General features: G+C 61.3%; 1 protein-coding gene across 4 annotated transcripts; it reads left to right on the top strand.

The window, feature by feature from the left end:
- The first annotated feature begins 15,606 nt into the window (after nt 1–15,606).
- KANK3 (KN motif and ankyrin repeat domains 3) lies at nt 15,607–27,017 on the top strand. 4 transcript variants are annotated; one of them, XM_082780056.1, is made up of 11 exons: nt 15,607–15,795; nt 20,627–20,701; nt 21,019–22,833; nt 22,915–23,014; nt 23,134–23,355; nt 23,859–23,946; nt 24,181–24,400; nt 24,520–24,662; nt 24,889–25,089; nt 25,169–25,264; nt 25,541–27,017. In XM_082780056.1, the coding sequence occupies exons 2-11, from the start codon at nt 20,665–20,667 to the stop codon at nt 25,595–25,597; spliced, it is 2,979 nt and encodes a 992-aa protein (XP_082636182.1). In that variant the 5' UTR covers nt 15,607–15,795; nt 20,627–20,664; the 3' UTR covers nt 25,598–27,017. The 4 variants fall into 4 exon arrangements, with proteins under 4 accessions (XP_082636182.1, XP_082636183.1, XP_082636180.1 ...); XM_082780057.1 differs by having other exon boundaries at nt 15,607–15,830; nt 25,544–27,017; XM_082780054.1 differs by having other exon boundaries at nt 15,607–15,830.
- Nucleotides 27,018–27,133: the final 116 nt, after the last annotated feature.

Genomic DNA, 27,133 nt, shown 5'->3' with positions numbered 1-27,133 from the left:
AAGTTTTCGTGCAGATGTACCCACCCCCCAGCAGGCCATCACCCTTCTCACCCTTTCTGCCCCAAATCTGGGAAGTTTTATGGTGCCAATGCCACCCGTCACCACCCAACACCAACCCATTGCCTGTTACCAGCCCGCTGCCACCAGTCCCCACCCATCACATACCAGTTGCTAACTCATCCCCACCAGTTGGCACCCACCCTGTGAAGATGCCGAGCCTTGGACAGATCCTGCCCAGCGGTGGTAGGGACATTGCCTGTCCGTGCAGGTAAAGCAGTGGGGACAGGGTGCTGGGGGGAGCCCTGCCAGCACCCGGGGTGTTCAGTGCTCTCAGACCACAGCCCTCATTAGGCAAGTCATACATTATTAACCACGGCTGCGATAGGAAAGGCTGTGTGCACAGACCCTCTGCTCATCTCCAAGCTCTCACATTTATATTTCATGAACGTATCCCTCAGAAGCGCGGTTTTACAGCAAAAATGAGAAATAATTCACACTCTGTGCACAGCGCCCACAGGGGTGGTGCGTGGCCCCCAGCATCCCTCTCCATCCCAGCGGGGGTGGTCAGCAACCAGACCCCCCAGCCCCGGGCTGAATCCCCCTGCCCAGGTGCCGGATCCTGCCCACCTCAGGGCTTGTCCTGTGTTTGGGGCAGGCATGAAAGCAGCTTGGTGGCACAAACCAGCAGTGTCGAGGCAGGTGCTGGGGTCCAGCACATTGGAGGTGCCCCCCCAGGGGCTGAGATCCCATGCACCCCATCCGAGCACGCCCACATCGTGCCTCGCTAAAACCCCAAACCCACAACCTCCCCCCACCACAAGGTCTCGGGTTGGTTTGTTGGTGCACAGGGTCTTGGAGAGGTGCAGGTTGTTTTCATGCCCCCCCCCCCAGCCACAGCATTCCCAACATCAGCACCCAAACGCCAGCCGCCACCCGCAGGCGGTTGTCAGCTCGGGTTTGGCTCTCGCACGGCCGGCTTTGAGGAGCCTGTCTGCTTGTTCCTTCTTGCCTCAGCCTTTTCATTAACCTGAATTAAAACGTCACGCGAGCTGACAGTGCCTGGCTCCCTCGCGGCGAGGATGTTGGAGACGATTCCCAGCCATGCACAGAGGCAGCTCCGACCCCCTGCACTGCCAGGGGCTGGGGATGCTCCGGCAGAGACCCGTGGCCCCACAAAGGCTGGGACAGCAGCTTGTGCTCTGTTTTTTTCCCTGTGATCTTTGTCGGCGATTCTCAGGGTAATGAAACAATCAAATTCAATCTTTGCAGTTCACAGACACACGTGTAACCGGATCTATTCAGTCATATCTGCACAAGGAGGAAAAAAAAATCAATTTACATCTGCAGCTCTTTTCCAATGGTCACATCATCAAAGGCAGTTTCAGTGCTGCGTGTTCTCACTCATTCAGCAAATAATCAATTTCACTGCCATATGCTCTGCTCATCGAGAAGGGAACTGCCCCTTCTTAAAGGTGTGAAAGTAAGTCATGTGTAAAATTAGCTTAGCCCTTTGCTAAGTCAGATGGGAATTACTTTCAAGGCAAAAACAACCCACACAGATTCCCAAAGGGTGGCTGCTCGGCTGCTTCCCAAACCATGCTCTTGCGTCACAGAAGAGGGAAATGTTTTCCCAAATATCTGGGAGCAGGATGCTGAGGAGTCGCTGACGGCTGGGTCAGAGAGGGAAGAGCAGTCAGTGGGGTGAGATCCTGTGTCCCCAGGCTTTATAACAGCCAGCTCAGAAGAGAAATGCCCAGCGTGGAGAGGAAATCAGGCTGTCTCTGCCCAGCTCACGGGCTGCCAGTCGCGCACGCTTGCAGCTTGTGTTTCTTTCTGGTTTTAAGAAAAAATGAACTTCTGGGGTGGGATTTTCCACCACTCCAGGGATTTGGACATTAATTTCTAATGGGGATTAAGAATTCAAATCCCATAAGCAGCTTTTGCAGCCCCATTCTCGTCTCCCCTCTCTGCAGAGACCCCCAGCCAGCCCCTGCTCCAGCATCTGAGAAGCCCCTGCTCCAGAGCACTCCTGGGCACGGTGGCATCGCCACCAACATTGCCCTGCTCCCCCTGCCCGGGGGCCGGTGGGGACCTGCCCTCCCCAGGGTGGTGGCAGGGGGGACACACCAAAAGCCTCCCAGCCCAAGGGGCTCGCTGCCCAGCTCCTGCCATGCTCCGAGCACAAAGCTGGGGCCAGAGCAGTGCAGGGTTGGGAGGCTTTTATTATCTGAGAGCAACACAGTTTTTGGCGAAAGCCCTGATACCTCTTCAAATGCCTGGGTTCAGCTGTGCCCAATGCCTTTTTCCAAACCACAGGGCTCAGCCTTCGTCCCCGCTGCAGCCATGGGGGGCGTACCAGGAGCTTCGTGGCTGCTCCCCCCAGCAGCAGACGCTTCCCCAGGCTGAGGAGCGAGCACAATGCCTTCGCTGCGAGGAGCTCCTATAAATAGCTTGACACAATTTCCTTGCTTAATTACCAACGATTTTTAGGCTGCTTCCTGTGATGTTTGGGGCTCCGCATGTTGATTGGTTTCCATTGCTGCAGCATCACGGTGCCAACCCACGGTGCAGGCAGAGGTAGTGTGGTGTGAGCGGGCAGCAAGGGGCAGCTTCATGAGCCCAGCTTCAGGACCAGCGGCCCCGAGAGGAAAATTTGCCCTTCTGGTGAGGATGGAGAGACATTTGTGTGTGTGCTGTGTCCTCCTGAGGGCTGGCAGCACACACAAGACGCTTTGCAGCTACCCTTCATGCTTGGCACCCCCTGGGATGAGGGATGCTGGGCCCCCAGGGACATCTTCACTCCCCTGTTGTGACATTGGTCCTCGTGCCAGCTCCGTGACTGAAGGCAGAGAGGTTGAAGATGGTCCCAGCTTGTGCAAACTCGGTCTGTCCCCACCCTGCTAGGCACTAAGGGACACCAGGGGCTCCTGTCCCTGAGGGTGTGGGGACATGGGGAAATCTGGGGCAGCCCCAAGCCTGCTGATGGCTGTGATGAGTCACAGCAAGAGGAGAGCAAGCAAATGACCAGGAGCCTCGTTAACAGCCCAGCCTCATTAGTAACCATCTCCATGGTGACAGAGCTCAGCAGGCAGGTGGGTTATGAGCCACAGCGCTGAGCTTCTCTGGTGCTCAGCAGCCCCCTGGGTTTGGGCACGGTGGGGCTGGGAGGCTGAAGGCTGCTCCTCGGGGTTCAGCGAGCCTGGCCAGGCAGCGTGGCTCACATCCCAGCCTTGGGTCTGCTTCTGGTCCCAGAGAAACCCCAAGAGACCACAGTAGCTTGGTCCTGCTTGCGTGTCCTTGCCCCATGCCGCTGCTCCCTGCAGCACAAAGGAGGCTCCCGCTGCTGGCACCCACCCAGCAGCATGGGCAAAGCAAAACCTAGCTCAGGGAGGGACAGCAAAATGTCTCTTCCTGTGACAGGTAGAGGGCTTGATGGAGATGGACCTCATGGGACATACCTGCGGTGCACGGCAAGCGTCAGGGGCTGCAGGCTGGGAAAGGGGCAGATTTGGGGGTCCTGAGGCCATGGCAGGGGCACCCCCTCCCTTGCCAGCAGTCTGGGTCTCTGCAGGGCCACAGGTTGGCCTTGGGTCCCCTCTCCACAGCATTTATCCGAGGCTCGGGGGCTCGAGCCGTGCGCTGCGATGCTGGTGCCTGCAGTCTGTCTGCAGCTGTCCTTCCTCATCCCCCATCACCACCAGCCGTCCGCAGGGCTCTGCCGTGCTCCTTCTGCAGGAGCTCCATGGCATTTCATAACCACGGCCGCAAGCAAAGGATTTGGCAGGTCCCTCACATGCTGCCAGGCGGCCGGTGACCGAGCACGATGTGGGGCTGGTGCAGAGCAGGGTCCTGAGAGCAGAGCTCAAGCACGCAGCCCCAGGGCAGGGAGGGATTTTCTGCGCCAGCAGCCATGATGAAGCATGCCAGACTTCACATTAACACAGCAATAAATGTCTGCAGGCACCTCAAACCAGGCAAAAACAGTCCCCTGCCCACTGGGAAGAAAAGGCAGTAGCTTGCTCATTTTTTCCTCCGAAGAAAACCCAACTCCAGACAAGCAGGCATTTGGAAAGCACGCATTTCCCAAAGGTGTTTATCAAGCATAAAGGGCTCAGCGCAGCACAGTTAATGCCATGCACAGGCTTTGGAGAGCAGCAGTTGCTCATTTAAGAGCAAGCACATGCGTGAACGTGCTGCGAGATCAGGGCCTGCCACGGCATGCTTGGGGCATTGCTGCTGAGCCAGCGCTGGGAACAGAAACGCCTCGGGAGCCAAATCTGGGGGTCGCCATTGCCTCAGCAGCCAAAAAATCCAGGCCCATTGGGTTCTGCCTTCCAGATGTTCGTGGCTCTGCTTCACGCTGTCCTGGGCCAACCAAGCTCCCTGAAAACGGGGAACATACGGAGAGAAGAAATGCAGGAGAGATCGGCTGTCTGCGGCTTGTTCAAGCTGCCAGCCCTGTTTCTGAGCAAGGAAAGCAGCAACTTGGGGAGTTTTGGCAATGCTGCCCATGGCACAGCAGGGACCCATGCGGGAAGTTCTTGGCTTGGCTGGGGGAGATGAAAGTCAGGGCAAAACTGCACGTAGCTGGGGTGGCAGCAAGGGGCTGTGCTCAGAGCAGCCTGAGCTGCCTGGGACTTTCCAGGGGGCAGCCCCCCTCCTTCTGGCTCCAGCACCTTTCACTTTCCTTCCAGCGCTGTTTGTGGACCAATTCTTTCGGTTCTGAGAGAGACCCATCTCTGGCAGGCATCAGGAAAGGGGGGCAAACAGGCACGGCTGCGGGACCCCCTTCCCCACTTCTTTGGGACAAGCAGGACACCTGGGATACAGCGGAGGTGGAAAACAGCCCGATATATGAATGGAAAGCCCAAGGTAGAAAATGTTAAAATGAAGCCTGAATTTGTGAGAAACAGCCCCAATTACCTGGGAACCAGGCCCTGGGTGAGAAGTTGGGCAGGGGGCTGAGCTCCCACCTGGCACAGCAATGCCTGGCTCTGGCAGAGCAGGGGATGCTGCCGAGGTTTTGCAAGCTCAAGGAAAAAAGCAGGGCTGGGTACAGCCCCAGCAAACCGGGCTGGCTTCAGGGTGCTTTGGGGTCAGCAGGCAGGGCAGGAGGCCGCTGTTCCACAGGACAGCTGGATAATTCACTTGTTATCACTGTTATTATCTCAGTGTTATCTCAATATTATCTTATTGTCCTGGTGCAGCCGCTGGCACCAGGCTCATGTGCAACCCCTTTGATGGCCTGGGAAGGGGGAGAGGTTTGAGGCTTTTAGCTGGAGGGTCTCTGGGTCTCCAACAGAGCAGGCAAGAGTGGTGCCAGGGCCTCGGAGCGATTCCAAATGGTGGGAGGGGACAGGGACACGTGTGGCTGAGTCTATGGCCGAGGCCATCCCTCTCCGTGCAAACACACATCGATCGTGCTCTGCCCAGTGCCAAACCTGCACTAACCCCAAGGCCCAGGCTCCTGTGCCAGTGCCCAGCACCAGAATCCAGCACTGAGAGCAGTGGGAGTCACCAGGAGCTGGACCAAAACCCAGTACCAACACCCCGTGCCCAGTACCAAGACCTACACCCAAAGCTGATTCCCAGTACCACCACCAATGCTTAGTACCAGTCCCCAACACCAAATCCACGTAACGCTATCAGTGCCCAGTATGAGTATCCCACGCCCAGTACCAGTGTGAATACCCCATGCCCAGTACCAGTGCCCATCTCCAGTATCCAGCACCCATACCCCATATCCAGCACCCATACCCCATACCCAGCACCATATCCCATTCCCAGGGCCAGTACCAATACCCCTCACCCAGTATCAGGACCAAGGCCAAATGCTAATACCCAGTACTAGGCCCAGTACAGGATCAATGCCCAATATCATCCCCAGTACCCCCCAGTACCTTCCCAGCTCCTCAATCCCTGGCCATGGAAGAGGGGTTGCTACAATCTATGATGCAGGAAAAGGGGCTGGGGGTGGCACGAGCCCCCAGTGGGCTGGGGCTGGGCTGCAGCATCCTCCTGGACGTGGCCTTGTCAGCAAAGAGCCACGAGGCATGCGGCTCCCCCAGGCCCCCTCTGCCTCCTGGGTGCACCCTGGGCCCAGCAGTGCCAGCGGAGAGCAGCTCACGCAGTGACCCTCCTTGCAGGCACTTGTACTGCTGCCTTTGGAGCTTTATGAATATTGTAGCAAAGCCGTTCCTTCCATCTCTGCTCCCTTCCAGGGAGCCCCAAACCTTCTGTGCATTCGTTTCCACCTCACTATCCCTCTCAATTATTTAAGCTCGCCTTCCCGAAAGCGGAGCCCTTCCATTATCGCTCCTTCCTGTGGCGTCTGGAATTTGGGGACTTGCAGATCTGCTCGATTTCCTCGCACTCATGCAGCATGGCAAGGCTTCCTGCTGCCCTCCCTCACCGCTCCCCTCCATCCTGGCCATGGGCCACTTAACAGAGGCTTTGCCCACCGAAAAAAAAGCTTCCTTAAAATTTTTGCATCAAGGCGAAGCTCAGAGGCGAGGTCCCTGTTACTGCACGCAGCCGCTCCGTCCATCCAGAGAGAGTCGTGGTGACAAAGATATGGGGAGAGGTTTTGTGACCAGAAGTGACATTCAAGTCACCAAGACCTCGCAGTTCAAGCAGCCCTTTGGTGCTTTTTACTCATGTATTTCCTAAAAAAGGTTTGATTGCATTCCCTGTGCAGCACTGGCTGGCCCCATGCCGTGGTTGTAGGGACTCAGCTCACAGTCCCAGGGTACGACAAGAGGCTGTGGGCACAGGTAGCTGCAGGCAGCACTACGGTCCCTTGGAGCACTCAGCTGAAAGAGAAAAATCTCTCATTGTGGTGCCAGCCAACACTGGAAGTACCTGTTAGGGGTCATTGGGGGGTGGATCCGACATCCTCCCCGAAATGGCACAACCCCAACCACCTTTTAACTAGAAGGCAAGAGTGGTAAACAGAGCTCCTCAAATACTTAAAATTTTAAATTTTAAAACCCTGGGACAAGAGGCTCAGCAGTCCCAGGGGTTTCATTAACATCTTCTCCACCTACTTCTGAAGAGGCAGCAGTTTTAGCAGGGGCACGCGTGCCCTCCCGCTGGCACAGCTCCTCGCAGCTCGGGCTGTGAGCAGCACAGCCAGGCCATTTGCTGGAACAAAAAGCCTTCATTCCATGCTTTTATCCCCATCCTGGTGCTGTTTATAGGTTATTCCCTGGTTAACTCATACTCACTGCCAGCCTCTTGATTTGGTTCACCCATGGGAGGTTTGGGTGGGAGGAAGGGCTGATGGAGACCCCGCTCTGAGCAGCTCCTGCTGCTGCCAGTGCCAGGGGGGACACCACAAAGTGCCACCACAGCATGGCTTATCTGTGACCCAGTGGGGGCTATGACAGTGATGTGTGACACCGGCCACGGCAGCTCTGTCCCCTTCCAGCCGCCCCGTTTGCCCCGTGGCCAGTCCCCAGCAGTGGGACCCTGCGCAAGCTGCAGCCCCTGGTGCGTCACTGCCTGAATTAATCATCAGCCTCGCTCCACGCCGGGCTCCTTACTTAGAGAGATTTTTGCACATTAAAAATTAACGGCTCTAAATGATTGATGGCCGAGAAGCCCCACGCGCTGCGGCAGAGCTCAGCCTGCTCTGGTTTGCTTTCCTGAACGGCTGTCACGCAGCCCTGTCCCCAGCCATCCCCTCCACTGCTTCAGGCACCATCTGGGGGAAGCAAAGCAGCACAGCAGCAGCCCCCAAAAAGAGAGCACTGGATATATAAAGATGCCATCCATCTGCTGGGGATGCTGTTTTAGTGTTCTAGCTGGTGGGAGGTAGCTGAGCATCTTTAGGGCTCATCCAGGACGGTGGCAGCCCCCACCACCAGAAGGGAGGCTCTGTGCCTGCACAGGTAGCGGAGGCGTTGGCTTGCCCTATGTGTGCAGGGTGAAGCGTGCAGTGCAGAGCAGTGCAGCAGGGCTGGGAGATGCAATTTGGGACCTTCTGCTCCTTCTCTCCCTCGTCTCCACCTCTCCACATTGCCCCCTGCTGTGGGCAGGCAGCTGGGAGCAGCCATTGAGGGGATGCCTAGGTCAGGGTGGGGGACAAAGAGCTTCTTGGCACTGGCCCAGGCTGTGTGGCCTCTTGTCCCTCCTGTCATTGTGCCACCGCCTGTGAAGAGGTCCTGCCCTCATCTCCCAGTAGGGCCCGACTGCCTCCCACAGCCCCCCTGGCACCCACCCCACCCGCTGAACCCTGCACCCACCCTGGGCACCCACCTCGATACTCATCACTAGCACCTGCTTCAGGCACCCATCCTGCACCCCCTCCCCGCTCACCCAGCCCATCCCCAGCATCCAGCACCCCATCCACCCCAAACACCCACCCTGTGCCCCCTACTTCCTTCACCCAAACCCACTCACCCACCCCCGGACACCCACCCTCAACTCCCCGTGCACTTCCAGCACCCATCCAAGGCACCCCTGAGCCCACCTCCTGCACCCACCCCACCCCCAGCTCCCACCCCAGGTATACCCCAGCTTCAGGCTCTCACTTCCAGCTCCCAACCCTCTCACCCAGTCCCAGCACCCATTCCAGATACTCCCCGAACACATCCCCAGCACCCACCCCATGCACCCACCCCATACCTGCACGCCCAACATCCATCTCATGCACCCACCTGCAGCACCCACTCCACACGCGTACCCCAGGCACTCACTTCCAGCACCCAACCCTCTCACAGCACCCATTCCAGGCACCCCCCCAAAACCATCCCCAGCACTCACCCCATGCACCCACCCCATGTATGCGCCCCCAGCACCCCCCATACACCTCTCTCATGCACCCATCCACCCCACGTATGTGCCCCCAGCACCCCTCCCATGCACCCACCCACCCCATGTATGCACACCCTGCACCCCTCCCATGCACCCACTCCCCATGCACCCCTCCCATGCACCCACCCCAGCACCCATCCACCCCACGTATGCACCCCCAGCACCCACCCCATGCACCCACCCCATGTATGCACCCCCAGCACTCCCCCCATGCACCCACCCACCCCATGCACCTGCCTCCAGCACCCACCCCATGCACCCACCCACTCCATGTGCGCACCCCCAGCACCCACCCCAGCACCCACCCCATGCACACGCCCCCCATGCACCCCCCACCCCCCGCACCCCCCCCAGCGCCCTCCCCGCTCCCCGCAGCCGCTCCCCGGCCCGGCGCTGCCCCCTCCCGGCCGCTCCCGGCCCTGCCCGGAGCCCCGCGGGGCCGGAGCCGCAGCCTGGTGGGCATCAATAAAAAAAGGTTGGAAAAAGCCTCCGAGGTCACCCAATCCACCCTGCCACCGACACCACCCACAAAACCACGTCCCTAAGCGCCACGTCCGACCTTTAATGCAGTTTTGCGGCTGCATCCCTGGAGCAGCGGGTGCAGGGTCACCGGCACCCCGCAGCCCCAGCACCCCACAGCCCCAGTACCCCCCAGTCCCGGCACCCCACAGCCCCAGCACCCCCCAGCCCACTCTCACCAGCCCAGCCCGATGTGTCCCACCCTGGCCACCTCCTCGCAAAGTCCCCGGCCCCAGCAACACCCTTGCAGCCCAAGCCCTGCAGGACCCTGCTCTCAAACCTCCCCTTCCCCTTTTTTCCTTTCCCCACCATCCAGCGAGACCAATGCCTCCTGCCCTGGCCCCAAGCCCAGTTCCGCTGCCACGTCCCCTTCCCTGATCCCTCCTGCTCCCACCTCTGCTCCCCGTGAGGTGGAGGTGACAGAGTGGGACCTACAGCCCTGGGGCTGCACCCGTGCCCTGTGAGGTTCCTGAAACCTTGAAGTGACAGCAATTTGGGGGACCATTTCTCAGCTTTGGGCTCCTCCAGCTCGTGGGTGCCCACCCGCTCCCAGCCATGTGCCCATGCCCAGAGCCCCCGCAGCCCGGCCGGCTGGCAGAGCACTAACAAGCAACCAAACACCCCTCAGGTCAGGCGTCTGCACTCCTGGAGGGGCAGCACTGGTGGAGAAGCTCCATGTGGAGGGCAGTTCCTCCCACAGCACCCATGGGTGCTGGCTGAGGATACCTTGGTGTGCCTGAGCCTCTCTCTCCGCACCCCACAGGGTTTGGGGTTAAGATGCCCCAGTGGATGGGTCCGAGCCACCCAGAGCAGGAGGGCCAGGGCAGCACCCTGGTGCTGTAGGACCAAGCCACGCTGTCCCTGCCATCCTGCTCCACAAGGGAGGAGGGACATGGGTCCTGCACACCCAGCTGTCCCCTTGTTCCTGTAGGGCTGTCCCCTGTCCCTGCAATACTCAGGAGATCCCAACCCCACCAAGAATCACCTGCAGGAAAACCTGTGGTGACTCGGCTGCTGCCAGCACCTCTCCACTTGCTGGCAAAAGAAAAGAAAAAGAAAAAAAAGCAGCTGGGTGCCAGCACTGGGGCTGATTCCCAGGAGCAGCATCCCAGCCACCCGCATCCCTCCTGGTGTCACCCATTCCCGTCTGGCCAACGGGAACCTCCTGGAGATGGTGGCGATGGTGATGGGGAACCAGCTTCTGCCTGGCAGATGGGGGGAGAAGGTGGGGATTTAGAGAGCAGAACACAAACGGCTGAGGTGCTCCCGGGAGGAGAACGCGGGCTCCAGCACAGCCCACGGAGGGGAAGCAGTGGGAAGCCCCATAGTGTTGGCTCCGCTCCGCCGCGGCGGACTCAATGGCCCGATTGTGCGCCGGGAACAGATGCACCGCTCCAGGCAGCCGCACAGAAAGGCTTTCTGCTGCCCTCAATGGCAGAGCTGTGCGGTCCCGCAGGGAAGGTCCCGCTCGCTGCCCCGGCCCTCGCCAGATGCCCGGCGGTCGGGGACCCGCCAGCAGCGGGGCGCAGGGCGCAAAGGGTGCTCTGTGTGTGAGCGCCGCTGGAAATGTCAAAAGCAAGGCGGGTGCCGCGAGCCCCAGGGCTCTGCTAGGCCACGGCATGCGGGGGGGTGCAGCGGGGAAGCGGGGCTGGGACAGGGGTGACGGGGAGCTGGAAACGGCTGGAAATAATTCCCAGTGCAGAGACTGAGAGACGTCTTTGTCGGTGGCGGTGGTGGAGCAGAAGGGCATCCGCTGGGAAGGATGTTCCCTATGCCCTGGGGACGCTTTCCTGGGTGTTAAAGGCCAGAGAGCCAAGAAGAAGCATTTGGGGGCTGTTTTGTCCTCCCAGTGCACACCCATCCGGATCCTGCTCTGCAGGGTGAAGGCAAACATGCGGGTACAGCTCAACCCGTGTCACCTGCCACGGCTGAGGTGGGGACACCGGTGTCCCCCCGCAGGGCAAGGTCTTCCCTTCCTGCTCACCACATGCACAAGCCATGTGAGAGAGACACAAGCCACACACAAATGAGACAGGAGGGCAGCAAGACAACAGCTTGGCCCTCTCCTTGTGGGTGCTGCTGCTCTGAGCACCCTGGGGCTCCCACTCCTTGCTGGCAACACCTACCTGCTGCCACAGAACTGGCTGCCACGGGGGGGGCAAGCATGGCTGCTGTCCCCAGGCTGGAAACATGGAACTGCCACGGGGAGGTCAGCATGAAAGCCAGGAGACAGAGCAGACAGGTATGGAGGTACAACCTGCAGGCTCCAGAATAAAATAAAATAAAATAAAATAAAATAAAATAAAATAAAATAAAATAAAATAAAATAAAATAAAATAAAATAAAATAAAATAAAATAAAATAAAATAATAAAATATTTAAAATCAGTTTTTAAGGAGTGCTGCGTTTAAGCGACTGGCACAACTTTTCAAAACAGCTCCAGCTGCAGATCCTACATGCACAGCCCGACCTGAGTGCCTGGGAAGCCCTGGCCCAGGCAGCACCCCACTCCCCCTGACTGCCGGGGTGCATTTAGGGCTGTGCAGCATCAGGAAGGTGTCAGCCACTGGGGCCAGTCCCTGCGGTGCTGTCAGTGAAGCTGGCCTCTGGCCAAAGCAAATCCCAGCTGCGGAAAATCTGCACAACACTTTCCTCAGCCCTGATAAGGCTGGGCTGGAAACAGACACAAGAAAAAAGCCGCCCCGGCCATCCCCCACACCAGGAGTGCTAAATATTGTCTGAGATAAAAGCCTGCAGCCGCTGTGCCACACAGGCAAGGAACATCACCTGCAGGCGGCTAGATCAGAGGGGACACAGGAGAGGGGACGCAGGGACAAGGGGACCCTGCACCTGGGGATGAGAGGGCACACAGGGTAATGGGGTGCTGCACATTGGCGGGACGTGGGAGGGGGTGACATGGAGCAGGAGGTCCACAGACAGCGAGTAACATTGCACGTGCTCTGTCCCTCAAGCATCTGCCACGGTGGCACTAAATCAGGCTGGAGGGTGTCCCCGAGGAGGTGACAGGGAAGTGGAGACGTCGGCGCGTGAGATGATAAATGGGGACTGACACCGTGGCTGGGTGCAGCTTCCCCCTCCACCATCAGCCCCCTCCCTGCCAGCGGTGTGCCCGGGGTGGGCGTCCTGCAGCCCCCAGCCAAACCCCCTCCCCTCAAGTGTCCCCAGGCAGCCCCCAGTAGCTGTGGAGGCTGCTCCAGCTCCGCTTTTGGGCTGTTTGTTTTGCTCCGCTGCTGCTACAATGTCCCGGGGAGGAAGGATCTGAGCAGAGATGCAAGGAGAGGAAACCGGCTTCCTGCCCGCTCGCAGACCTGCAGGCAGAAAACAAGGACATCCTGCCACGGCCAGCGGGGACGGCCGAGCCTCCTGGCAGGGAGGCGTGCTGGGCTGGTTTATTTACGCTGGTTTATTTAGGCGTTCACCTCGCTTTCCTACGGAGGAAGCAGCAGCCAGCCCTGCTCCAGGGGTCCCCGGGGGTCCCGCTGCGGGTGCGGCCGGGCGAGCCCATTCGGGGGGCCACAGAAGGGGCAACGGAGCTGGGAACGGGGCTCGGGCAGGCGCAGCGGAGCTGGAGCAAGCAGAGATTAACTCAGTCTGCCAGGAAATGGCTCAAACGCAGCCGAGTGGCTGCTTTTCCAGGTGCTCCCTGAGCATGCACGGCTCTCCCTGCCCCGGGCCGGCACTAGCAGCAGCCCCCAGCATGGCCAGGAGGGCTTTGCGAGCTGCTGCCCCAGATGGAACAGAGCCGTGGAAGCCTGGCCGAGCTCTGCAGGTTTTCTGTTACACTGACCCTGCTTGGTTTCTGTGATAACTCCTAGGGACGTGCACTCAGCCTGTCCTGGCAGTTTGCAGTGATTTCCAGGTCCTGGTTGTGGTCTGCTGCAGAGAAACGCCCCATCACGCTGCTGTGCATCGCAACACATGCACACGTGTGTGCATCCCCCTCCCAACTGCCCCCAGGGACTGGGAGCATCGTGGTTGTCCTGATAGGGAAACCGAGGCATGGGCACATGCACAGCCACAGCCAGGGCTGGCAGGGAGTAGAGGATGAGGGTTCACAAGGAAAAGCCATTTTCTGAGACCCTCTTTTGGGGCCTCAGAAAAAAAAAATCTTATTTTTTTTTTCAATTCTTTTATTTAAATTTAAATTCTTAAATTCTTTAAGAAATAAATTGTTTTATTTAAATTTAAACTCTTAAATTCTTTTTTTAAAAATTCTTTTTTAAATGTTTTTGTTGAACTGAAGACTCATTGGGTCATGGAGCTTCTTGCTCAGATGGCTGCTGCTGGGAGGCCCAGGGCTGCTCTCCCTGGCCAGTGCAAGGCTTGGGACTGGAAGAGCCGTGCAGGACCCTGCCGCGATGCCATGAAACTCTGCAGATCCTCAGACAGCTCAGCTGCCACATTCCAGTCTCATAACATTTGTTGTTGTTGTTGTTTTTTCTTTTGGCAAAACTGCCCTTGTAACAGCAACAAAAGCCCAGCCAGCCCTCATTGCAGTGGCGTGGCTGTGGCTTTACCCCCGTGAGGTGCAGCCAAGGAAGCCAGCAGTGCCCTTTGCCTCCAAGCACGGGTTTGGATGCTGCTGCCCGGGGCCAGCAGTCCAGCCGGGCGGGTGCCACCACTCAGACCGGTCCTGGCTCAGGCTGCCACAGCCCCAAGGGGAAGCCTGCAGGCAAACCTCCTCCATCTGACTGCCCAGACCCAGCACTTTCCCCGTGCCGCCTCCCAAAAGCATTTGTGATTTGTGGTTAAAGCCCTGGCCGGCCCTTGGGACGTCTCTGTCTGCGTTCTTGCATTGGAGCTCTGCATAAACCACAAATGTGAGAAACAAGCACCATCCCTCGGGGCTGACTGCCCTTGGACACCAAAGCTCAAAGCCAGGAGCTCGCACTGAGAGCGGAGGGCATCTTGGGCAAAGGCTGCTCTCGTGTTTTGTCCTCAAAATGTCTTTGAGCTGCCACAGCTCTGCGCACCAGCACCAAATTCAGGCAGCCCAGGTCTTCGTGCCTTGTGAGACCACGGGCTGTAAGAGGCCTTCCCACTCTTCTCACAGCTCTGCTGGGGTGGCATCAGCTCACAAGGGTTGGAGAAGCAGGAAGACCTCGCTTTCCCAATCTCATTTTCCCACAACTTTCCTTTTTTTTTTTTTTTTCTTGTTATATTCGCAAGGAGGAAACAAGAAAAGTTTAGCGATGGGTGAAATTCTTGACAGATGTCCAAGAGCAGGAGCAAGGGACCTGGACACGGAGCCGTGCAGCCAGGGGGTGGGCGCTGGCTGGTTTTGACTCATTGCTGGGTTTCACCTTTCCAGATCTTGATGGAGAAGGAAAGCTGCAGGGGGACGGAGGACCCAATGATTTCTTTGTTGAGCAGTCACTGAATCATCAGGAGCAGTGCTATTTTAGACCTGCTTTGGGTACAGAATGAGGGCATGAAATCACGCAGCTCATTACCACAGGATGCCGGAGAGGCCAAGTATGTAAATGGACTGGAGAGGGCTGGTGTCTGTCGGGAGAGGTAGAGCCATTAGGGCTATTAAGGTATTTCCGTCCGGATGCAAACCTTTTGTCAGGAAGTCCCCAAGCTGCCAGCTGGGAGGGATGTCGGGAAGCACGTCTTGTTTCTCCTGCTCTTCCCGTGAGCAGCATGACGGAAGAGCCGGCCGTGGAAGAATACCCAGGGGTTCAGCAGCTGGGGACGGATCCTGCTGGAAAGGAAAAAGAAACACAAAATCGGTGCTGAGGGACTCAGCAGGCGAATCCAGACCGTAGCAGAGAGCGAGGGCAGGCTTTATGGCACGAAACTGCCGAGGGTCCCTGCGGGATGGAGAACGGGCCCAGACCTCGCCAGCGTGCAAAGCAGGCGGGGAAGAAATCTGGCAGGAAAAGGAGACGAGCAGCCTGAAAACCAGACGAAGGCTGCCAGCCCCCCGGCAGGGCTGGGCCTGGGGAGCTTGGCCAGGGCAAGCGGCACGGGGGGGGGTCCCCAACTCTGGGGGGGTGGGAGCCGGGCAGGGAGACCCCCAGCCCAAGCTGCGTGCGCTCGGGGCACCCCTCGTCCCCCGGGGTGCAAAGAGCGAGGGCTCCCCCAACCGGGGAAGGGGGAGGCGAGGGTGGGGGGCACCCAGCTTCGGGATCCCACCGGGACCGGGGGGCACCTCGAGGGGGTCCCGCTGGCGTCGAGGCGGGGAGCGGGATCCCGTCGGGGCGGTGCCGGGGGCGGTGCCGGGCGGTGGCGGCGGCGGCCGGTGCCAGTCCCGGGTCGGGCCGGGGGCGATCCCCGCCCGCCGCCGCCCCGCCCCGGCCCCGCCGCCGGCCCGCCCTCGGCCCTCGGCCCCGCGGCTGCGGCGGGGCAGCGCTGCGAGCCCAGAGCCGCCGGGCCCGGGAGCACGGCCCCGCGGAGGGGCCCGGGAGCAGCCCAGGGGTCCGGCACGGCTCGGTACGGCTCGGCACGGCACGGCTCGGCCCGCCGAGGTGAGGGGCGGTGGGCCCGGGAGCGGCTCCGGCGGCGGGACGGGGCCCACCGAAGGGTTGCTGCAGCCCCAGAGGAGCCCCCGGGGGTGTCGGAGGGGCTCCGGGCATCCCGGTAGGGAGAGAGACGGAGCGGGGCTGGAGCGGGGGCTGCGCGCCGTCGGGGCCGGGCTGGGCCGGCGAACGGCGGCTGGAGGCGAGGGAGGGTCCCGGGGGGATCCGGGGGGGTCCCGGGTTTGGGGGGGCTGCGGGGAGGGGAGGGTCCCGGGATGGGAGGCTGCGGGCACCCCGTGGTGCTGGGGGCACCCCATGGTGCTGGGGGTACCCCATGGTGCTGGGGGCACCCCGTGGTGCTGGGGGTACCCCATGGTGCTGGGGGGCTGCGGGCACCCCGTGGTGCTGGGGTCCCAGGGACCCATGGGTGCCGTGGGGTTCCTCAGGTGCTGCAGGCACGCAGGGCTCGGGGTGCTCCCAGGTGGGGAGGGCGAGGCCAGGGCTCAGCCCTCGCACGCATTTGGGGAAGCCGCCGTCCCCCGCCCATGTCTGAGTGCCCACCCAGCGTGGATTCAGCCTCCCTGCCACGGGACGGGCGCAGGCTGTCGGGGTTTGTTGTCCGCTCCTTGCTTCGTCACCGGCCCCGAAAGAATTGGAAGGTGTTGGTGGAAAATGCTGGTGGGCTGCCGTGGTAGTAGGTAATACCTACTGGCAGTAGGTATTTCGTAGCAGAGCTATAGGGGCCCTGTAGGTGCAGTGGGGTACCCAGAGCCGTTCCCCAGGCGAGCCAACCGTGCGCCTGCTGTCCGGGCACTGTGTGAGCTCGGGGAGGTCCCAGCATCGCTGCAGCGGGTGGGAGCCTGAGTAGCTCCCTGGCCTCCCGACCGGCCAACCCAGGCAATGGTGACGACAGCTCCAGAAAGAAGAGCCCAGCCCTCAAGTCAGGCTGTGGGGAAGACCAAACTTTTCTCCCCTCCCTCCGTCCCTGTGTCAGTGCAGGCACACCCACCCCGTGCGTGGCCAAGGACCTGCTGCAGCCCCGGATGGCCCAGGCACGGGCTGACCCATCCGTCCCATCCAGCTGGGGCAGAGGCACTGAGGGGAAGGGGCGATGAGCACCCAAACCCCCCTGGCTGTGCCCAGCCTGCCACACCGGCGGTGGCATCGCAGGTGATGTGTCCCTGTGACAGCCAGCTCGGGGCTGTGACGGCTCCGTGCGAGGATCCCAAATCCCAGCAGGTCGCTGGCAGCTCCTGCCCTCTCGCTGCGGAGGAAGCCGCCTGCTTGCTCAGTGGTTTCCCTTTAACTTTGGAACAGCCTCAGCCCGGGGCTTCAGGGCTTATCGCCCGTGCGCAGCTTCAAGGGAAACGTGCCTCGCGAAGATAAATCAAGTCGCACTGGCCGGGGCTGCTCTGGACTCTGTTCTTCTCACATTCCTCATGACCTCAGTGTTTTGGCTCGGAGGACGGCCAGGGAGCGCCGTCAGCATGTCCAGCCCTGGGCGGTCGCCTCGCTCCAGCCCCGTGGATCGTGCGGCTGGGGGAGCAGCCCCGCTGCGCCCCTCGCCAGGGGATGCGGTGCAGAGGTGGCCAAAGCTTAAAAATCGCTCGCCCACTGGCCCTGGGCTTTGGCACTGGAGGAGCATCGCCTCGTGGACCATGAGGCCAGCGGCTCGCAGTGGGTTGGGCTCAGCCTGGGGTGCGGTGCTGGGTGGTCCTGAGCCAGAATTCCTCTCCAGGCCTGGACGGTAGATTAAGCTTCGGTGGCTGTCGTCAGCTTGCTCGGCTGTGTGAGTGCAGCTCAGCATCCAGCTTGGCTCCTGGGCCTCTCACCTGCTGTGGGTTTTTATTGTACTCGAGCTGAGGAGCTCCACTTTGGCCCAAAGTTTCCTTTGTGGGCATCAGTACGATAGCAAAGGGATAAAACAAGTGTGGGACCAGGGCAGAGCACAACCCCAGCTCTGCAGGGACAACTCAGTCCTTGTACATCCCCGTCTTGCTTAAGAGCCTTCCCAGCAGCACAGCAGCTTGTGCCAACCAGCTTTTGTGTGGAGATGCCAGGGCCAGAAATGATGCTTTAACTTCTTCCGAAGGGAGCTGGGATGGCACAGGGTCCTCCCATCCCCGGGACCAGTGCTTTGAGCACAGCACCAGGTCCTGGCATGTCTCCTCCTGGGCACGGGGGTGCCCGCTGGCTCGGCAGGGGTGTGGAGGCACCCGGCAGCACCCAGCCCAGTGTCCAGGGGAGCGGCCGAGGCTGCCAAAACCCAGCCTTCTGCAACAAAGCCGCCGACACGGTCCTCCCCGCCCTGGCTTGAGCAGAGATGGAGAGCGGCTGCTCTTTGAACCGGTGCCGCGGTGCTGGCGGCCGCAGGGACAAGGCTGGCTTTGTGTGGCCGAGCCCAGCAGGTGACGGCTGGGATGTGGGGACTTAACCCTCTCACCGCTGCTGCGTGTCAGCTCCTCTTCTCGAGCCTCCAGAGCTCAACTTTGACCTGATGCTCTCCTCTCCTCCCCTCCCAGCCCAGTGGCAAGGCCCTGGGTCACTGGCGTGGAGGGGATGGCTAAAAGGCAGCGAGTGCGACGCTGGAGCAGGGGCACCATTGCCATGAGCTTTATGGGAGGCGTCGTAGTGCCCGGCCCTTGCAGCCCCCTGCAGTGCAGAGCTGAGCACGGCGGTGCTGAGCACAGTGGCTTTTCCTGGCTTGGCCCCAGGCAGGACAATTCCCGGTCGCGCGTGCGGAAGGGAGCTGCCGGGCCGCTTCCCCGAGGAAATGCGCCCGTGCTTGGGGCCGCACGGCCGCTGCTGTTGCTCTCCCTTTTCCTCCCGCTTGATCCACGGTGAGCACGAAGCCCGGTGGGGACTCGATCCTGGCCTCGGCTCTTTTTTTTTTTTTTACTTGCACCGAGGGCACCAGGCCCGGTGCAGGAGGGCACCGACCGCTTCCCCAGTTCAGCGAGGAGGAGGACGCTTGAGCCTGTTGGGCATGAGGCCGGGATGGGGTGGCAGCACGGAGGTAGCTCTTCGCTGAGAAGATCCCGAGGGAGGTGGAGGCAGCTGTCTCAGGATGCTCATCAGCTGGGATGGGTTGGTGAGGTCAGGGAGCCCAGGGTTCGATCCTGCCCAGCCGGACCCAGCCCCTCATCCCTGTGTGCCAGGGCCAGCAGCGCGGGGCCGCGGCCGTGGAGCATCCCTGTGTGGGGAGAGGCTCGTGTGGTCCCAGGCGCTGCTCCTGGGGCCAGCTGAGCAATTTGCAGTGAGTCACTTGCTACGACTCGTTAAAATGAGGCGTTGGGCTTGGGGGCAGAGTGGGGCCAGGGAGAGGAACAAAGTGCCCAGTGCTTGGTCCCAAAGGTTCGGTTGTGGATGCCAGCGGTCCCTGTGCCCTTTTCCAGGCAATGCTGATCCCCAGCTTCCCTCACGCAGATCGGACCTGGTCCTTTTCTGTGGTGTTGATGCCTCTGGGCCTCTCTGGCCACTCACACCATCCCTGAGCTGCTCTCCAAATAGGCTTCGACATGCCAGCAGCTTCCTCCGACTCGCCCACGGGGGCACTTGTCCTGTGCCTTCTTCCTGAGGGTGCCGAAAATAGCCCAGTGCCAAATGCTCTGCCCGCTGACAGCTGCACAGCGCCCTGTGGGGAGGGTCCCCACGTCCCCCCCAGCACAGGGACCCCCAGGCAGGGTGGGCATAGGCACGGAGAGCCCTGGGAACACGGGGACCAGCGGTGGAGCTCCTGGGACAGACATTGCTTGAGTGACAGCTGCTTCCTGCAAGGGATCAGCGAAGCTGGGAACAGGAATGTTCCCAGCACCGGGCTTGATTTGGCTCAAATGTTTTCCACCAGGCAATATTGTTCCCGCAGCCCCAGTGCCCAGATGCAGCAGGTTGGAGCTGAACAATTGCAGCTGCCAGCCCCTCGGCGGTGAGCTCACCCCTGGACCGTGGCCCGTGCTGCCATTTCCCTCTCCTCGCTTTTTGTTGGGTTTTCAGGAGCGTTGCAGCCCCTTTTTGCACCTTTTTTCCCCCGCGGGGAAGGGAAATGCTGGTGCTCGCCGCGGTGCCTGCCTCCCTGCGCTGAGTGCCAGGCTTGCAGGCGGGCATCCCGCTGGCTCCCCTCCAGCCTGAGCGTGCCTGGCTCCTGGGAAAACCAGGCTCTTGTTTCGAACCCTCCTACGCACACACACACCGTGCTCTATCCCATGGTATCCTCTGGGAAAAGCAGCCAGGTCCCTGCTGGGGCCACCAAACAGCCCCCAAGGGTGGGCGGGAGCCAGGGCTGGGGGTCAGCAGCGGAGGGGGGGGTTGGCAACGCAGGGTGCCCTGCGGCGAGGGTGGACGTGGTGCAGAGCAACTGCTGGGTGCCGGGAGATGCCTGTGGTCGCGTGGCTTTGCAGAAGCATCTGGTTTCATTATCCTAGGCAACCTACTTGCTCCCGTAAAGGCTCAGTGCCCCGCTCCAGCAGCCTCCTGTTCCCTGCCTGCTCCTCCGGCGCAGCCGAGCTCTGACTCATGGCTTTGCGCCCTCGGAGCTGGCAGCGTGGCCGCCCCAGCCCAGGCTGCGAAGCATTCCTTAAATGTACAAACAATCCCCAGCCCCGCCAGCAGCGCAGGGCTCGCCTGCCTGGGAGCAGCCCCAGCCGGGTGCCGGCACCCGGAGGGGACCCAGCTGGTGTCGGGGCATGGCCGCAGGGATGTGCCCCGGGTTCGGGGCTGGGGCACCCGCGCCAGGGGAGCGGTTTGGGGTTGCTGGGGACGCTCTGGTTTGCAGGGTGTGTCAGGACAGGGCCCCGCTGTCGTTTCAGGTTGATGGTCCCATGGTTGGTGGCATCCCGGGGAGAAGATGGCTCAGCCTGCGCACCTGAACCAGAACCTTCCAGGTAAAGGGCCCAGAGCTGCGTGCGGGGACCTGGCAGGGCCACTGCGGGCAGGGGACAGGGGAAGGAGCAAAGGGGACGGGCAGGGCTCAGCCATCCCGTACCAATGGGTGTCAGCACCTGCAGCAACTCGGAAGCAGAGCAGGTGCCCTGCAACACCTGCTGGCACCACAGGTGCCAGGGATGGGCCATCCACCGCGTCCTTGTCCAGCAGCATCACAGCGAGGGGGCTGCAGGCTGTGAATCCCGGCACGACCTGGCTGGAGAAGCGCTCCCGTCTCTGCCAGGTCCCTCCCTAAGTGTCTCCGCCTGTCTTGCAGATCTCGGGGGCCCCTTCTTGTACAGGGACCAAGACGATGGGGAGAAGAGCTCGTATTCGGTGGAAACCCCCTACGGCTTCCTCTTGGACCTGGATTTCCTGAAATACGTCGATGACATCGAAAGCGGCCAGACGCTCAAGAAAGTGCCGCTGCCGCGCAGGGCGAAAGGGGCCAGGCAGCAGCTCGGCACGCTGCGCAGCCCCAGCAGCCACACCAGCGGCTGGACCTCCACCGAGTCCCTCACCTCCACGGCCAGCGAGGACGGCAGGACCGCGCTGCTGCTGTCCCCACACGGCCGGGCGCCCCCGGAGCCCCTGAGCAAGCCAACCTCCCACCCCACGTCTCCCCCGCCGGCCGTGCGGCTGCTCCCACCTCCTGCCCGCAAGTGCTGGGCACGAAACCTGCAGGTGGAGAAGACCTTGCTGGAGACGAGCAGGAGGCTAGAGCAGGAGCAGAGCCATTCGCAGCCGGGCGCCCCGAGTCAGGTGCACCCATGGGTGCCGGCGGGCACCGAGGGCCAGCCGGGCTCCACACGGATGAGCCCTGGCAGCTCGGGGCGCAGCACGCCGGCTGCGGGGCTCGGCGCCGCCCCGCTGCAGCACGTGCGGGAGCAGATGGCCGCGGCCTTACGGCAGCTGCGGGACCTGGAGGAGCAGGTGAAAACCATCCCCTTCCTGGAGATGCAGATCTCTGAGCTGCAGCAGGAGAAGGCGAGGCTGCTGGAGAAGCTGTCGGGGGAGCCCGGCGAGGCGCTCAGCCGCCCCGGCGGGAGCGAGGAGCAGCCCCGAGCGGGGCTGGAGTGTGAAGGAGAGCCGGCAAAAGGTCGAGCAAGCAAGATTGCGGAGCTGAGGAAGCTGACGGAGAAGCTGGCTGTGTCAGAGCGGGGCAGCCGTGGCAAGGGCACGGCCGCCCGCCCCAGGGGTGACGAGAGGCCGTGCCGCTCTGTGGCCGTGGGCGAGGACCGGCCCATGGCCGACGCCGTCTTCTACTACCAGTCCCAGCAGGTGGGCAGTGGCAAGCCGGGCGGCGGGGCCCCAGAGCGCCGGGACGCAGCCGTGTGGGTGCTCGAATCCTCGCTGGGGCTCGCCCCCGAGGCGGAGCGGGAGCTGGAGCTGCTGCAGCAGACGGTGGGGCACCAGAAGGAGGTGATTGCCCTGATGGAGGGGCACCTGCAGGAGGCCACGCGGGAGCTGGAGGAGCTGCGGCTGGAGGTGTGCGCCCGCCGGCCCCGCGGGCGCACGGACAAGGAGGTGACAGCCAAGCCACAGGTGGCCGAGGTGCTGGTGGAGGCGGCGGTGGTGACGCGGAGCCAGGCGGTCGGAGATGCCGTGGAGACGGTGGATGTGGCCGTGGGGTGCTGCCCGCCGACGGCCTGCGTTGGGGTGGGCTGCCGCCCTGACAGGCGGGATGTGGCAGTGGGGCCTGATGTGGCCACGGGGCACGAAGACAAAAGCAGCCAGGCTGACAGGGCCAGCACCAGTGTGGCCAGCACCGACAAGGCCAGCAGCAACAAGGCCAACACCGAAATGTCCAGCACCAGCGTGGCCAGCAACGACATGACCAGCACCAACACAGGCACTGCTGATGCAGGCACCGCCGTCCCAGCACGCAAGGAGCTGGAGCCCAGCGCTGGCGGTGCCGGATGCCAGCACACCCCAAGCAGCCCCCAAGGTGCAGCGGAGGTGGTGGCAGTGACAGAAGGGGACACGTGCCTGGGCAGCCCAGCTCCTGGGGCCGCAGTGGTGGAGGTGGTGGATGGTGGCCGGGATCTGTCCCCAGCACGGGATGGCAAAGCAGCCGCCAGCCCTGCAGCCGGTGAGTTGGGGAGGGGGTTTGGGGTGCCTGGGAGCCCTGGGGGGGTCTGGCTCACTGCCCCCTCACTGCTCTCTGCTGCAGGAGCCCTGAAGTCCATCATGAAGAAGCGGGACGGTGCCCCCCGGAGCGAGGCCGAGGGCAGCAAGAAGAGCCTGCAGTTCGTGGGCGTGCTGAACGGGGAGTACGTGCCAGGGGCTCCCGCCTGCCCTCGGTGCTGGGGGCAGTGGGGAGCCCTGGGGGGACCGGTGGGTCCGGCAGCTCCCACCGCAGGGCATCGCTGAGCCCCCTCCCTCTGCACAGGTACGAGAGCACGTCCAGCGAGGAGGAGGAAGAGGATGGAGACAGCTCCTCTGAGAAGGCTTCAGCCGACAGCTCTGACAGTGAGGAGCAGGGGGGCACTGATACTTCAGAGGAGGAGGAGGAGGAGGAGGATGCCGGGGGTGGCCAGAGCGAGCCGGGCGAGCAGCAGGAGCGTGAGGGGGCCAGCGTGGCCCCGCCAGAGCCCACCGAGGTGAAGGAGAAGTAAGTGCCGGAGGGAAGGTGCCAGGCATGGCTCAGGGCTCCTGCGCCGCGTTTCGGTGCAGCTGATGGGAAAAACACGCCCGCCTCCTGCGGAAACCATTCGGCAGCAAAAAATCATTCCAGCATCTCGGGTCTGCTAAGGAAACCACGAGACCGAGGCTGCAGCTGCTTCTTTTCTACAGGAGATAATTTGGAAAAAAAAAAAAAAAAAAAAAAGAAAACAACAAAAAAAAAATCCCTCAGTAGCATTTTTCAACAAAGGGAAAAAATTCGGCCTAAAAATGGGCAGATCGTGTCTGAGCATGGCCGTATAAGGCTGCCTTTGGTAGGCTGGACACCCCAGGGGCACGGCTGCAGGCCTGGGGAGGAAGGCTCTGGATGGGGGGGGACATTCACCGGGGGGACTGCAAGGAATTGGGGAGAGGAGCAAAACCTCGGGGCCTTGCTTGGGGGGCAGAGGGGCCAGGGATTCCTTGCTGCAACTGCCCTCGTGCTCCCCCCAGGTTCGAGCTGAGCCCCAGGATGCGGGAGGCCTGCCTCATCGTCAAGACCCACCTGGGCCACCCCGGGGCCACCAAGAGCAAGGAGGTGGTGAGTTGGGTGCTGCGGGTGGCACGGCTCCTGCTGGGCTGACAGCGGCTCCCCCCACAGCTGGGGGCACTCCCGGGCCAGCGAAGCCCAGATCAACACTTTTCTTCCTAAAACAAGTCCCAGATTACCCCCCAAATCCCCATGGACTGAGCCAGGGCCATCCCAGCACCGGGCTGGGCTTTGGGGTCCTGCCTTTGCGCCATGCAGAGGCTCAGCCCCGCTCGCTGCCCGCAGCTCGCCAGCAGCAGCCTGGTCCTGCAGGAGTGGTTCCGTCTGTCCAGCCAGAAGTCCTCCGTCCCCGACACAGTCGCCAACCACCTCCTGGCCTTCGCCGAGCTCTCGCCAGCCCTCCTGGCCCACGTGGTGAACCTGGCCGACGGGAACGGCAACACGGCCCTGCACTACAGCGTCTCCCACTCCAACTTCCACATCGTGCAGCTGCTGCTGGACACGGGTGGGTGACCTCAGGTCTGCCACAGCTCCAGAAACGTCCCCCTGCCAGGATGCCACCCTCCTTTTCCCTCCCCCGGGAGCAGCACCCTGAGCCTCCCCCGGCTCTGCCCGTCCCCGCAGGGGTCTGTAACGTGGACCACCAGAACAAGGCCGGCTACACGGCGCTCATGCTGGCAGCGCTGGCAGCCGTCGAGCAGGAGGACGACATGACCGTGGTCAGGAGGCTCTTCAGCATGGGCAACGTCAACGCCAAGGCCAGCCAGGTGGGTGCGGGATGGGGGCCACCACATCCTGACCCCCTCGTGGGCAGTGAACAGAGCTTTGCTCGCCTCCTGAGCCCACCCCGAGGGCAGGACCCCAGACCTGGTGGGGGCAGCACACGGGGAGGGTGTCGGGGCTCCATTGGGGCAAGCAGGTGCTCGGTGGGCACTGGGGCAGCAGTGGGATGAGTGCCACAACCTTCCTGGCAGCGTCCCTTGTGTCACGCAGGCCGGCCAGACGGCGCTGATGCTGGCCGTCAGCCACGGACGGCAGGAGATGGTGGAAGCCCTGCTCGCCTGCGGGGCGGACGTGAACCTGCAGGACGAGGAGGGCTCGACTGCGCTGATGTGCGCCTGCGAGCACGGCCGCGTGGAGACGGTGAAGCTGCTGCTGGCTCAGCCCGCCTGCAACATCTCCATCGTGGACAGCGTAAGGAGCTGGGGTCCAGGAGTGCTCCCCCCGTTCCCGGTCCCAAAGCTCTTCCCGACCGCTCTCCTGCCCTCCTTAGGATGGTAACAACGCCGTCGCCATCGCGCTGGAGGCCGGCCACAGCAACATCGCCGTGCTGCTCTACGCCCACCTGAATGGGAAGGGGCAGCCACACGTGAGTACTGCAGCCCCCCAGCCCCTGCCACCCACTTTGTCCCATGCAGGGGGCACAGAGGGGGCACCGTGCCACTGACTCAGCTCCACGGTGGGCAGGGGAACAGATGAGAGCAGCTGAGGGTCCCCAAGGGAGGGGTTGCAGAGGCGAGAGCAGAGCATCCCGGGTGCCAGATGCTCAGCGCATCCTCAGTGACAAGAGCCCAGCCTGGCTGGCCATCACCAGGAGCCCCTGGATGGTTTCTGGTGATGTTTGGTGACTCTTCCCTCTCCACAGCAGGGGACATCAACAGTGGGCACCAAGAGCCCCGGGAACCCAAAGAAACCAAATTAGAATGAGCTTTGGATCCAGCCGTGTGCCAGCTGGCCGTCAGTGCTGGGCTGTAATTTATGTCCCCCCCTCCTGCTGCTCCTTCGTGTGCCGAATTGCTCCCCGAGGCTGAAGATGTTTTCATCCTCCTGGCGATAGAGCAGGCGCTGTCCCTGGGCCTCGCTCGCCCTGCCTGCTGCAGGAAGCATCCCACGGTGCCCACCTCGCTCCCAGGGACAGAGGAGCCAAGCATCAAGTGACCTCCACTGCCGGCCACCATCACTGGAGCTGTGCCACCTTGGAGCCCTCTGCAAGGCCCCAGCTCACCGGAACAGCAAAAAAGAAAGCCAGCAGAAATAGCAGCTGGTTTCTGCTCCTATTGCCAGCTCCCAGCAGCTGCAGGAGGGCAGCAGAGCCAGTGATGGGGAGCAGGGCTGCAGGAGGGCAAGCATCAGCAGTGACAGCAGGGGACACCGAGCAGCTGGCTCACGCTGCCACGGGAGCATTTCCAGACTGAAATGTGTGCTCATCTTCTCCGGCATTTCATTGCCCAGCAGAAACCTGAATCTTCTCTAGCACATGCACACAAAGGAAAAAAAAATACAGTGTGTTGTCAAAAAAGCTGGAGTTCACCATGAAATCACTCAACGATTTGATTTGCTCAATGGGAGCAAAGCTTCTGGATGCTTGGGGCTGCAGCCAGGCTGAGAGAAGGGGACTGAGAGCCTCATCTGTTTAGGGACTGGGCCTGCCCAGCTGCTGCCCCACAGGATCCAGAAGGAAAGATAAAAATCACCTTGTAAACACTTCTCCTTTTAGCAGTCCCACAGCTATTAGCAGCTCAGGGGCTCGAGTTGCCTTCACAAGTCCCTTTCTGCCCACTTCCCTTCCCCAAGGGGAGGGTGGCTGAGGATAGCTCCAGGAAAAGAGATCAGCAAGAAGAGCTCAGAGGGAGAAAGCCTAGGGCCTGCGGAGATGGACGCGTATGTCAGAGCACGTGTGTGTGTCTGTGTGTGTGCCAGGCAGGGTGGGAACAGACAAGGTAAGCTTTAAGAACTGGGAGAAAACAAAAAAAAAGGGTTTTGCACGTGAAGCAGGCTGCGCTCTGACTCCTTCACAAAGGTGACCCCTGTCGCAGCTCCTCCTACTCCTCAGCTCCTCCTCCCTCACTTTCACACCACGCAGACCTTGTCTGAGCCATTCTCTCTGCTGGGAAATGCTCCCCAAGAAACCTTTGGGCAACGTGCCGCTGTCCTCGCCCTTTTCCAGCTTTGCACTGAAGTTAACACAAGATGCTCACAGCCACTCTCTTTGCGCTGCTCTGTATGTATTCCATACTCACTGCTTTGGTTTTCACAGGTTTGTTTACTGACATTTTAATATTGATGTTTATTTTTAAGATAAATAAAACTTCAAGTAAAATTATTTTGAAATATCACAATGACCACCAGCAGTCTCCTGCCTCCTTGTTTGAGTCAAGCTAAAACCCCCAGAACAGCTTCGGCAGAGGGACAGCCTGGGCACAGCCCTGGCCCTGAGCACTCACCAGCATTTCAACCC

Source organism: Aythya marila (assembly GCF_965140915.1).
Source record: "Aythya marila genome assembly, chromosome: 27".
Lineage (NCBI taxonomy): Eukaryota > Metazoa > Chordata > Aves > Anseriformes > Anatidae > Aythya > Aythya marila.
The sequence above is the reverse complement of the archived record's forward strand: the minus strand, read 5'-3'. Positions and strand labels throughout refer to the sequence as shown.

Excerpts from the sequence above, each read along its gene's own strand:
- KANK3 (XM_082780056.1), top strand. The coding sequence starts at position 20,665 with ATGGCTCAGCCTGCGCACCTGAACCAGAACCTTCCAG. Across the intron at positions 23,356-23,858 it reads CCCACCGAGGTGAAGGAGAA|GTTCGAGCTGAGCCCCAGGA; the intron begins GTAAGTGCCGGA and ends TGCTCCCCCCAG. Across the intron at positions 23,947-24,180 it reads CCACCAAGAGCAAGGAGGTG|CTCGCCAGCAGCAGCCTGGT; the intron begins GTGAGTTGGGTG and ends CGCTGCCCGCAG.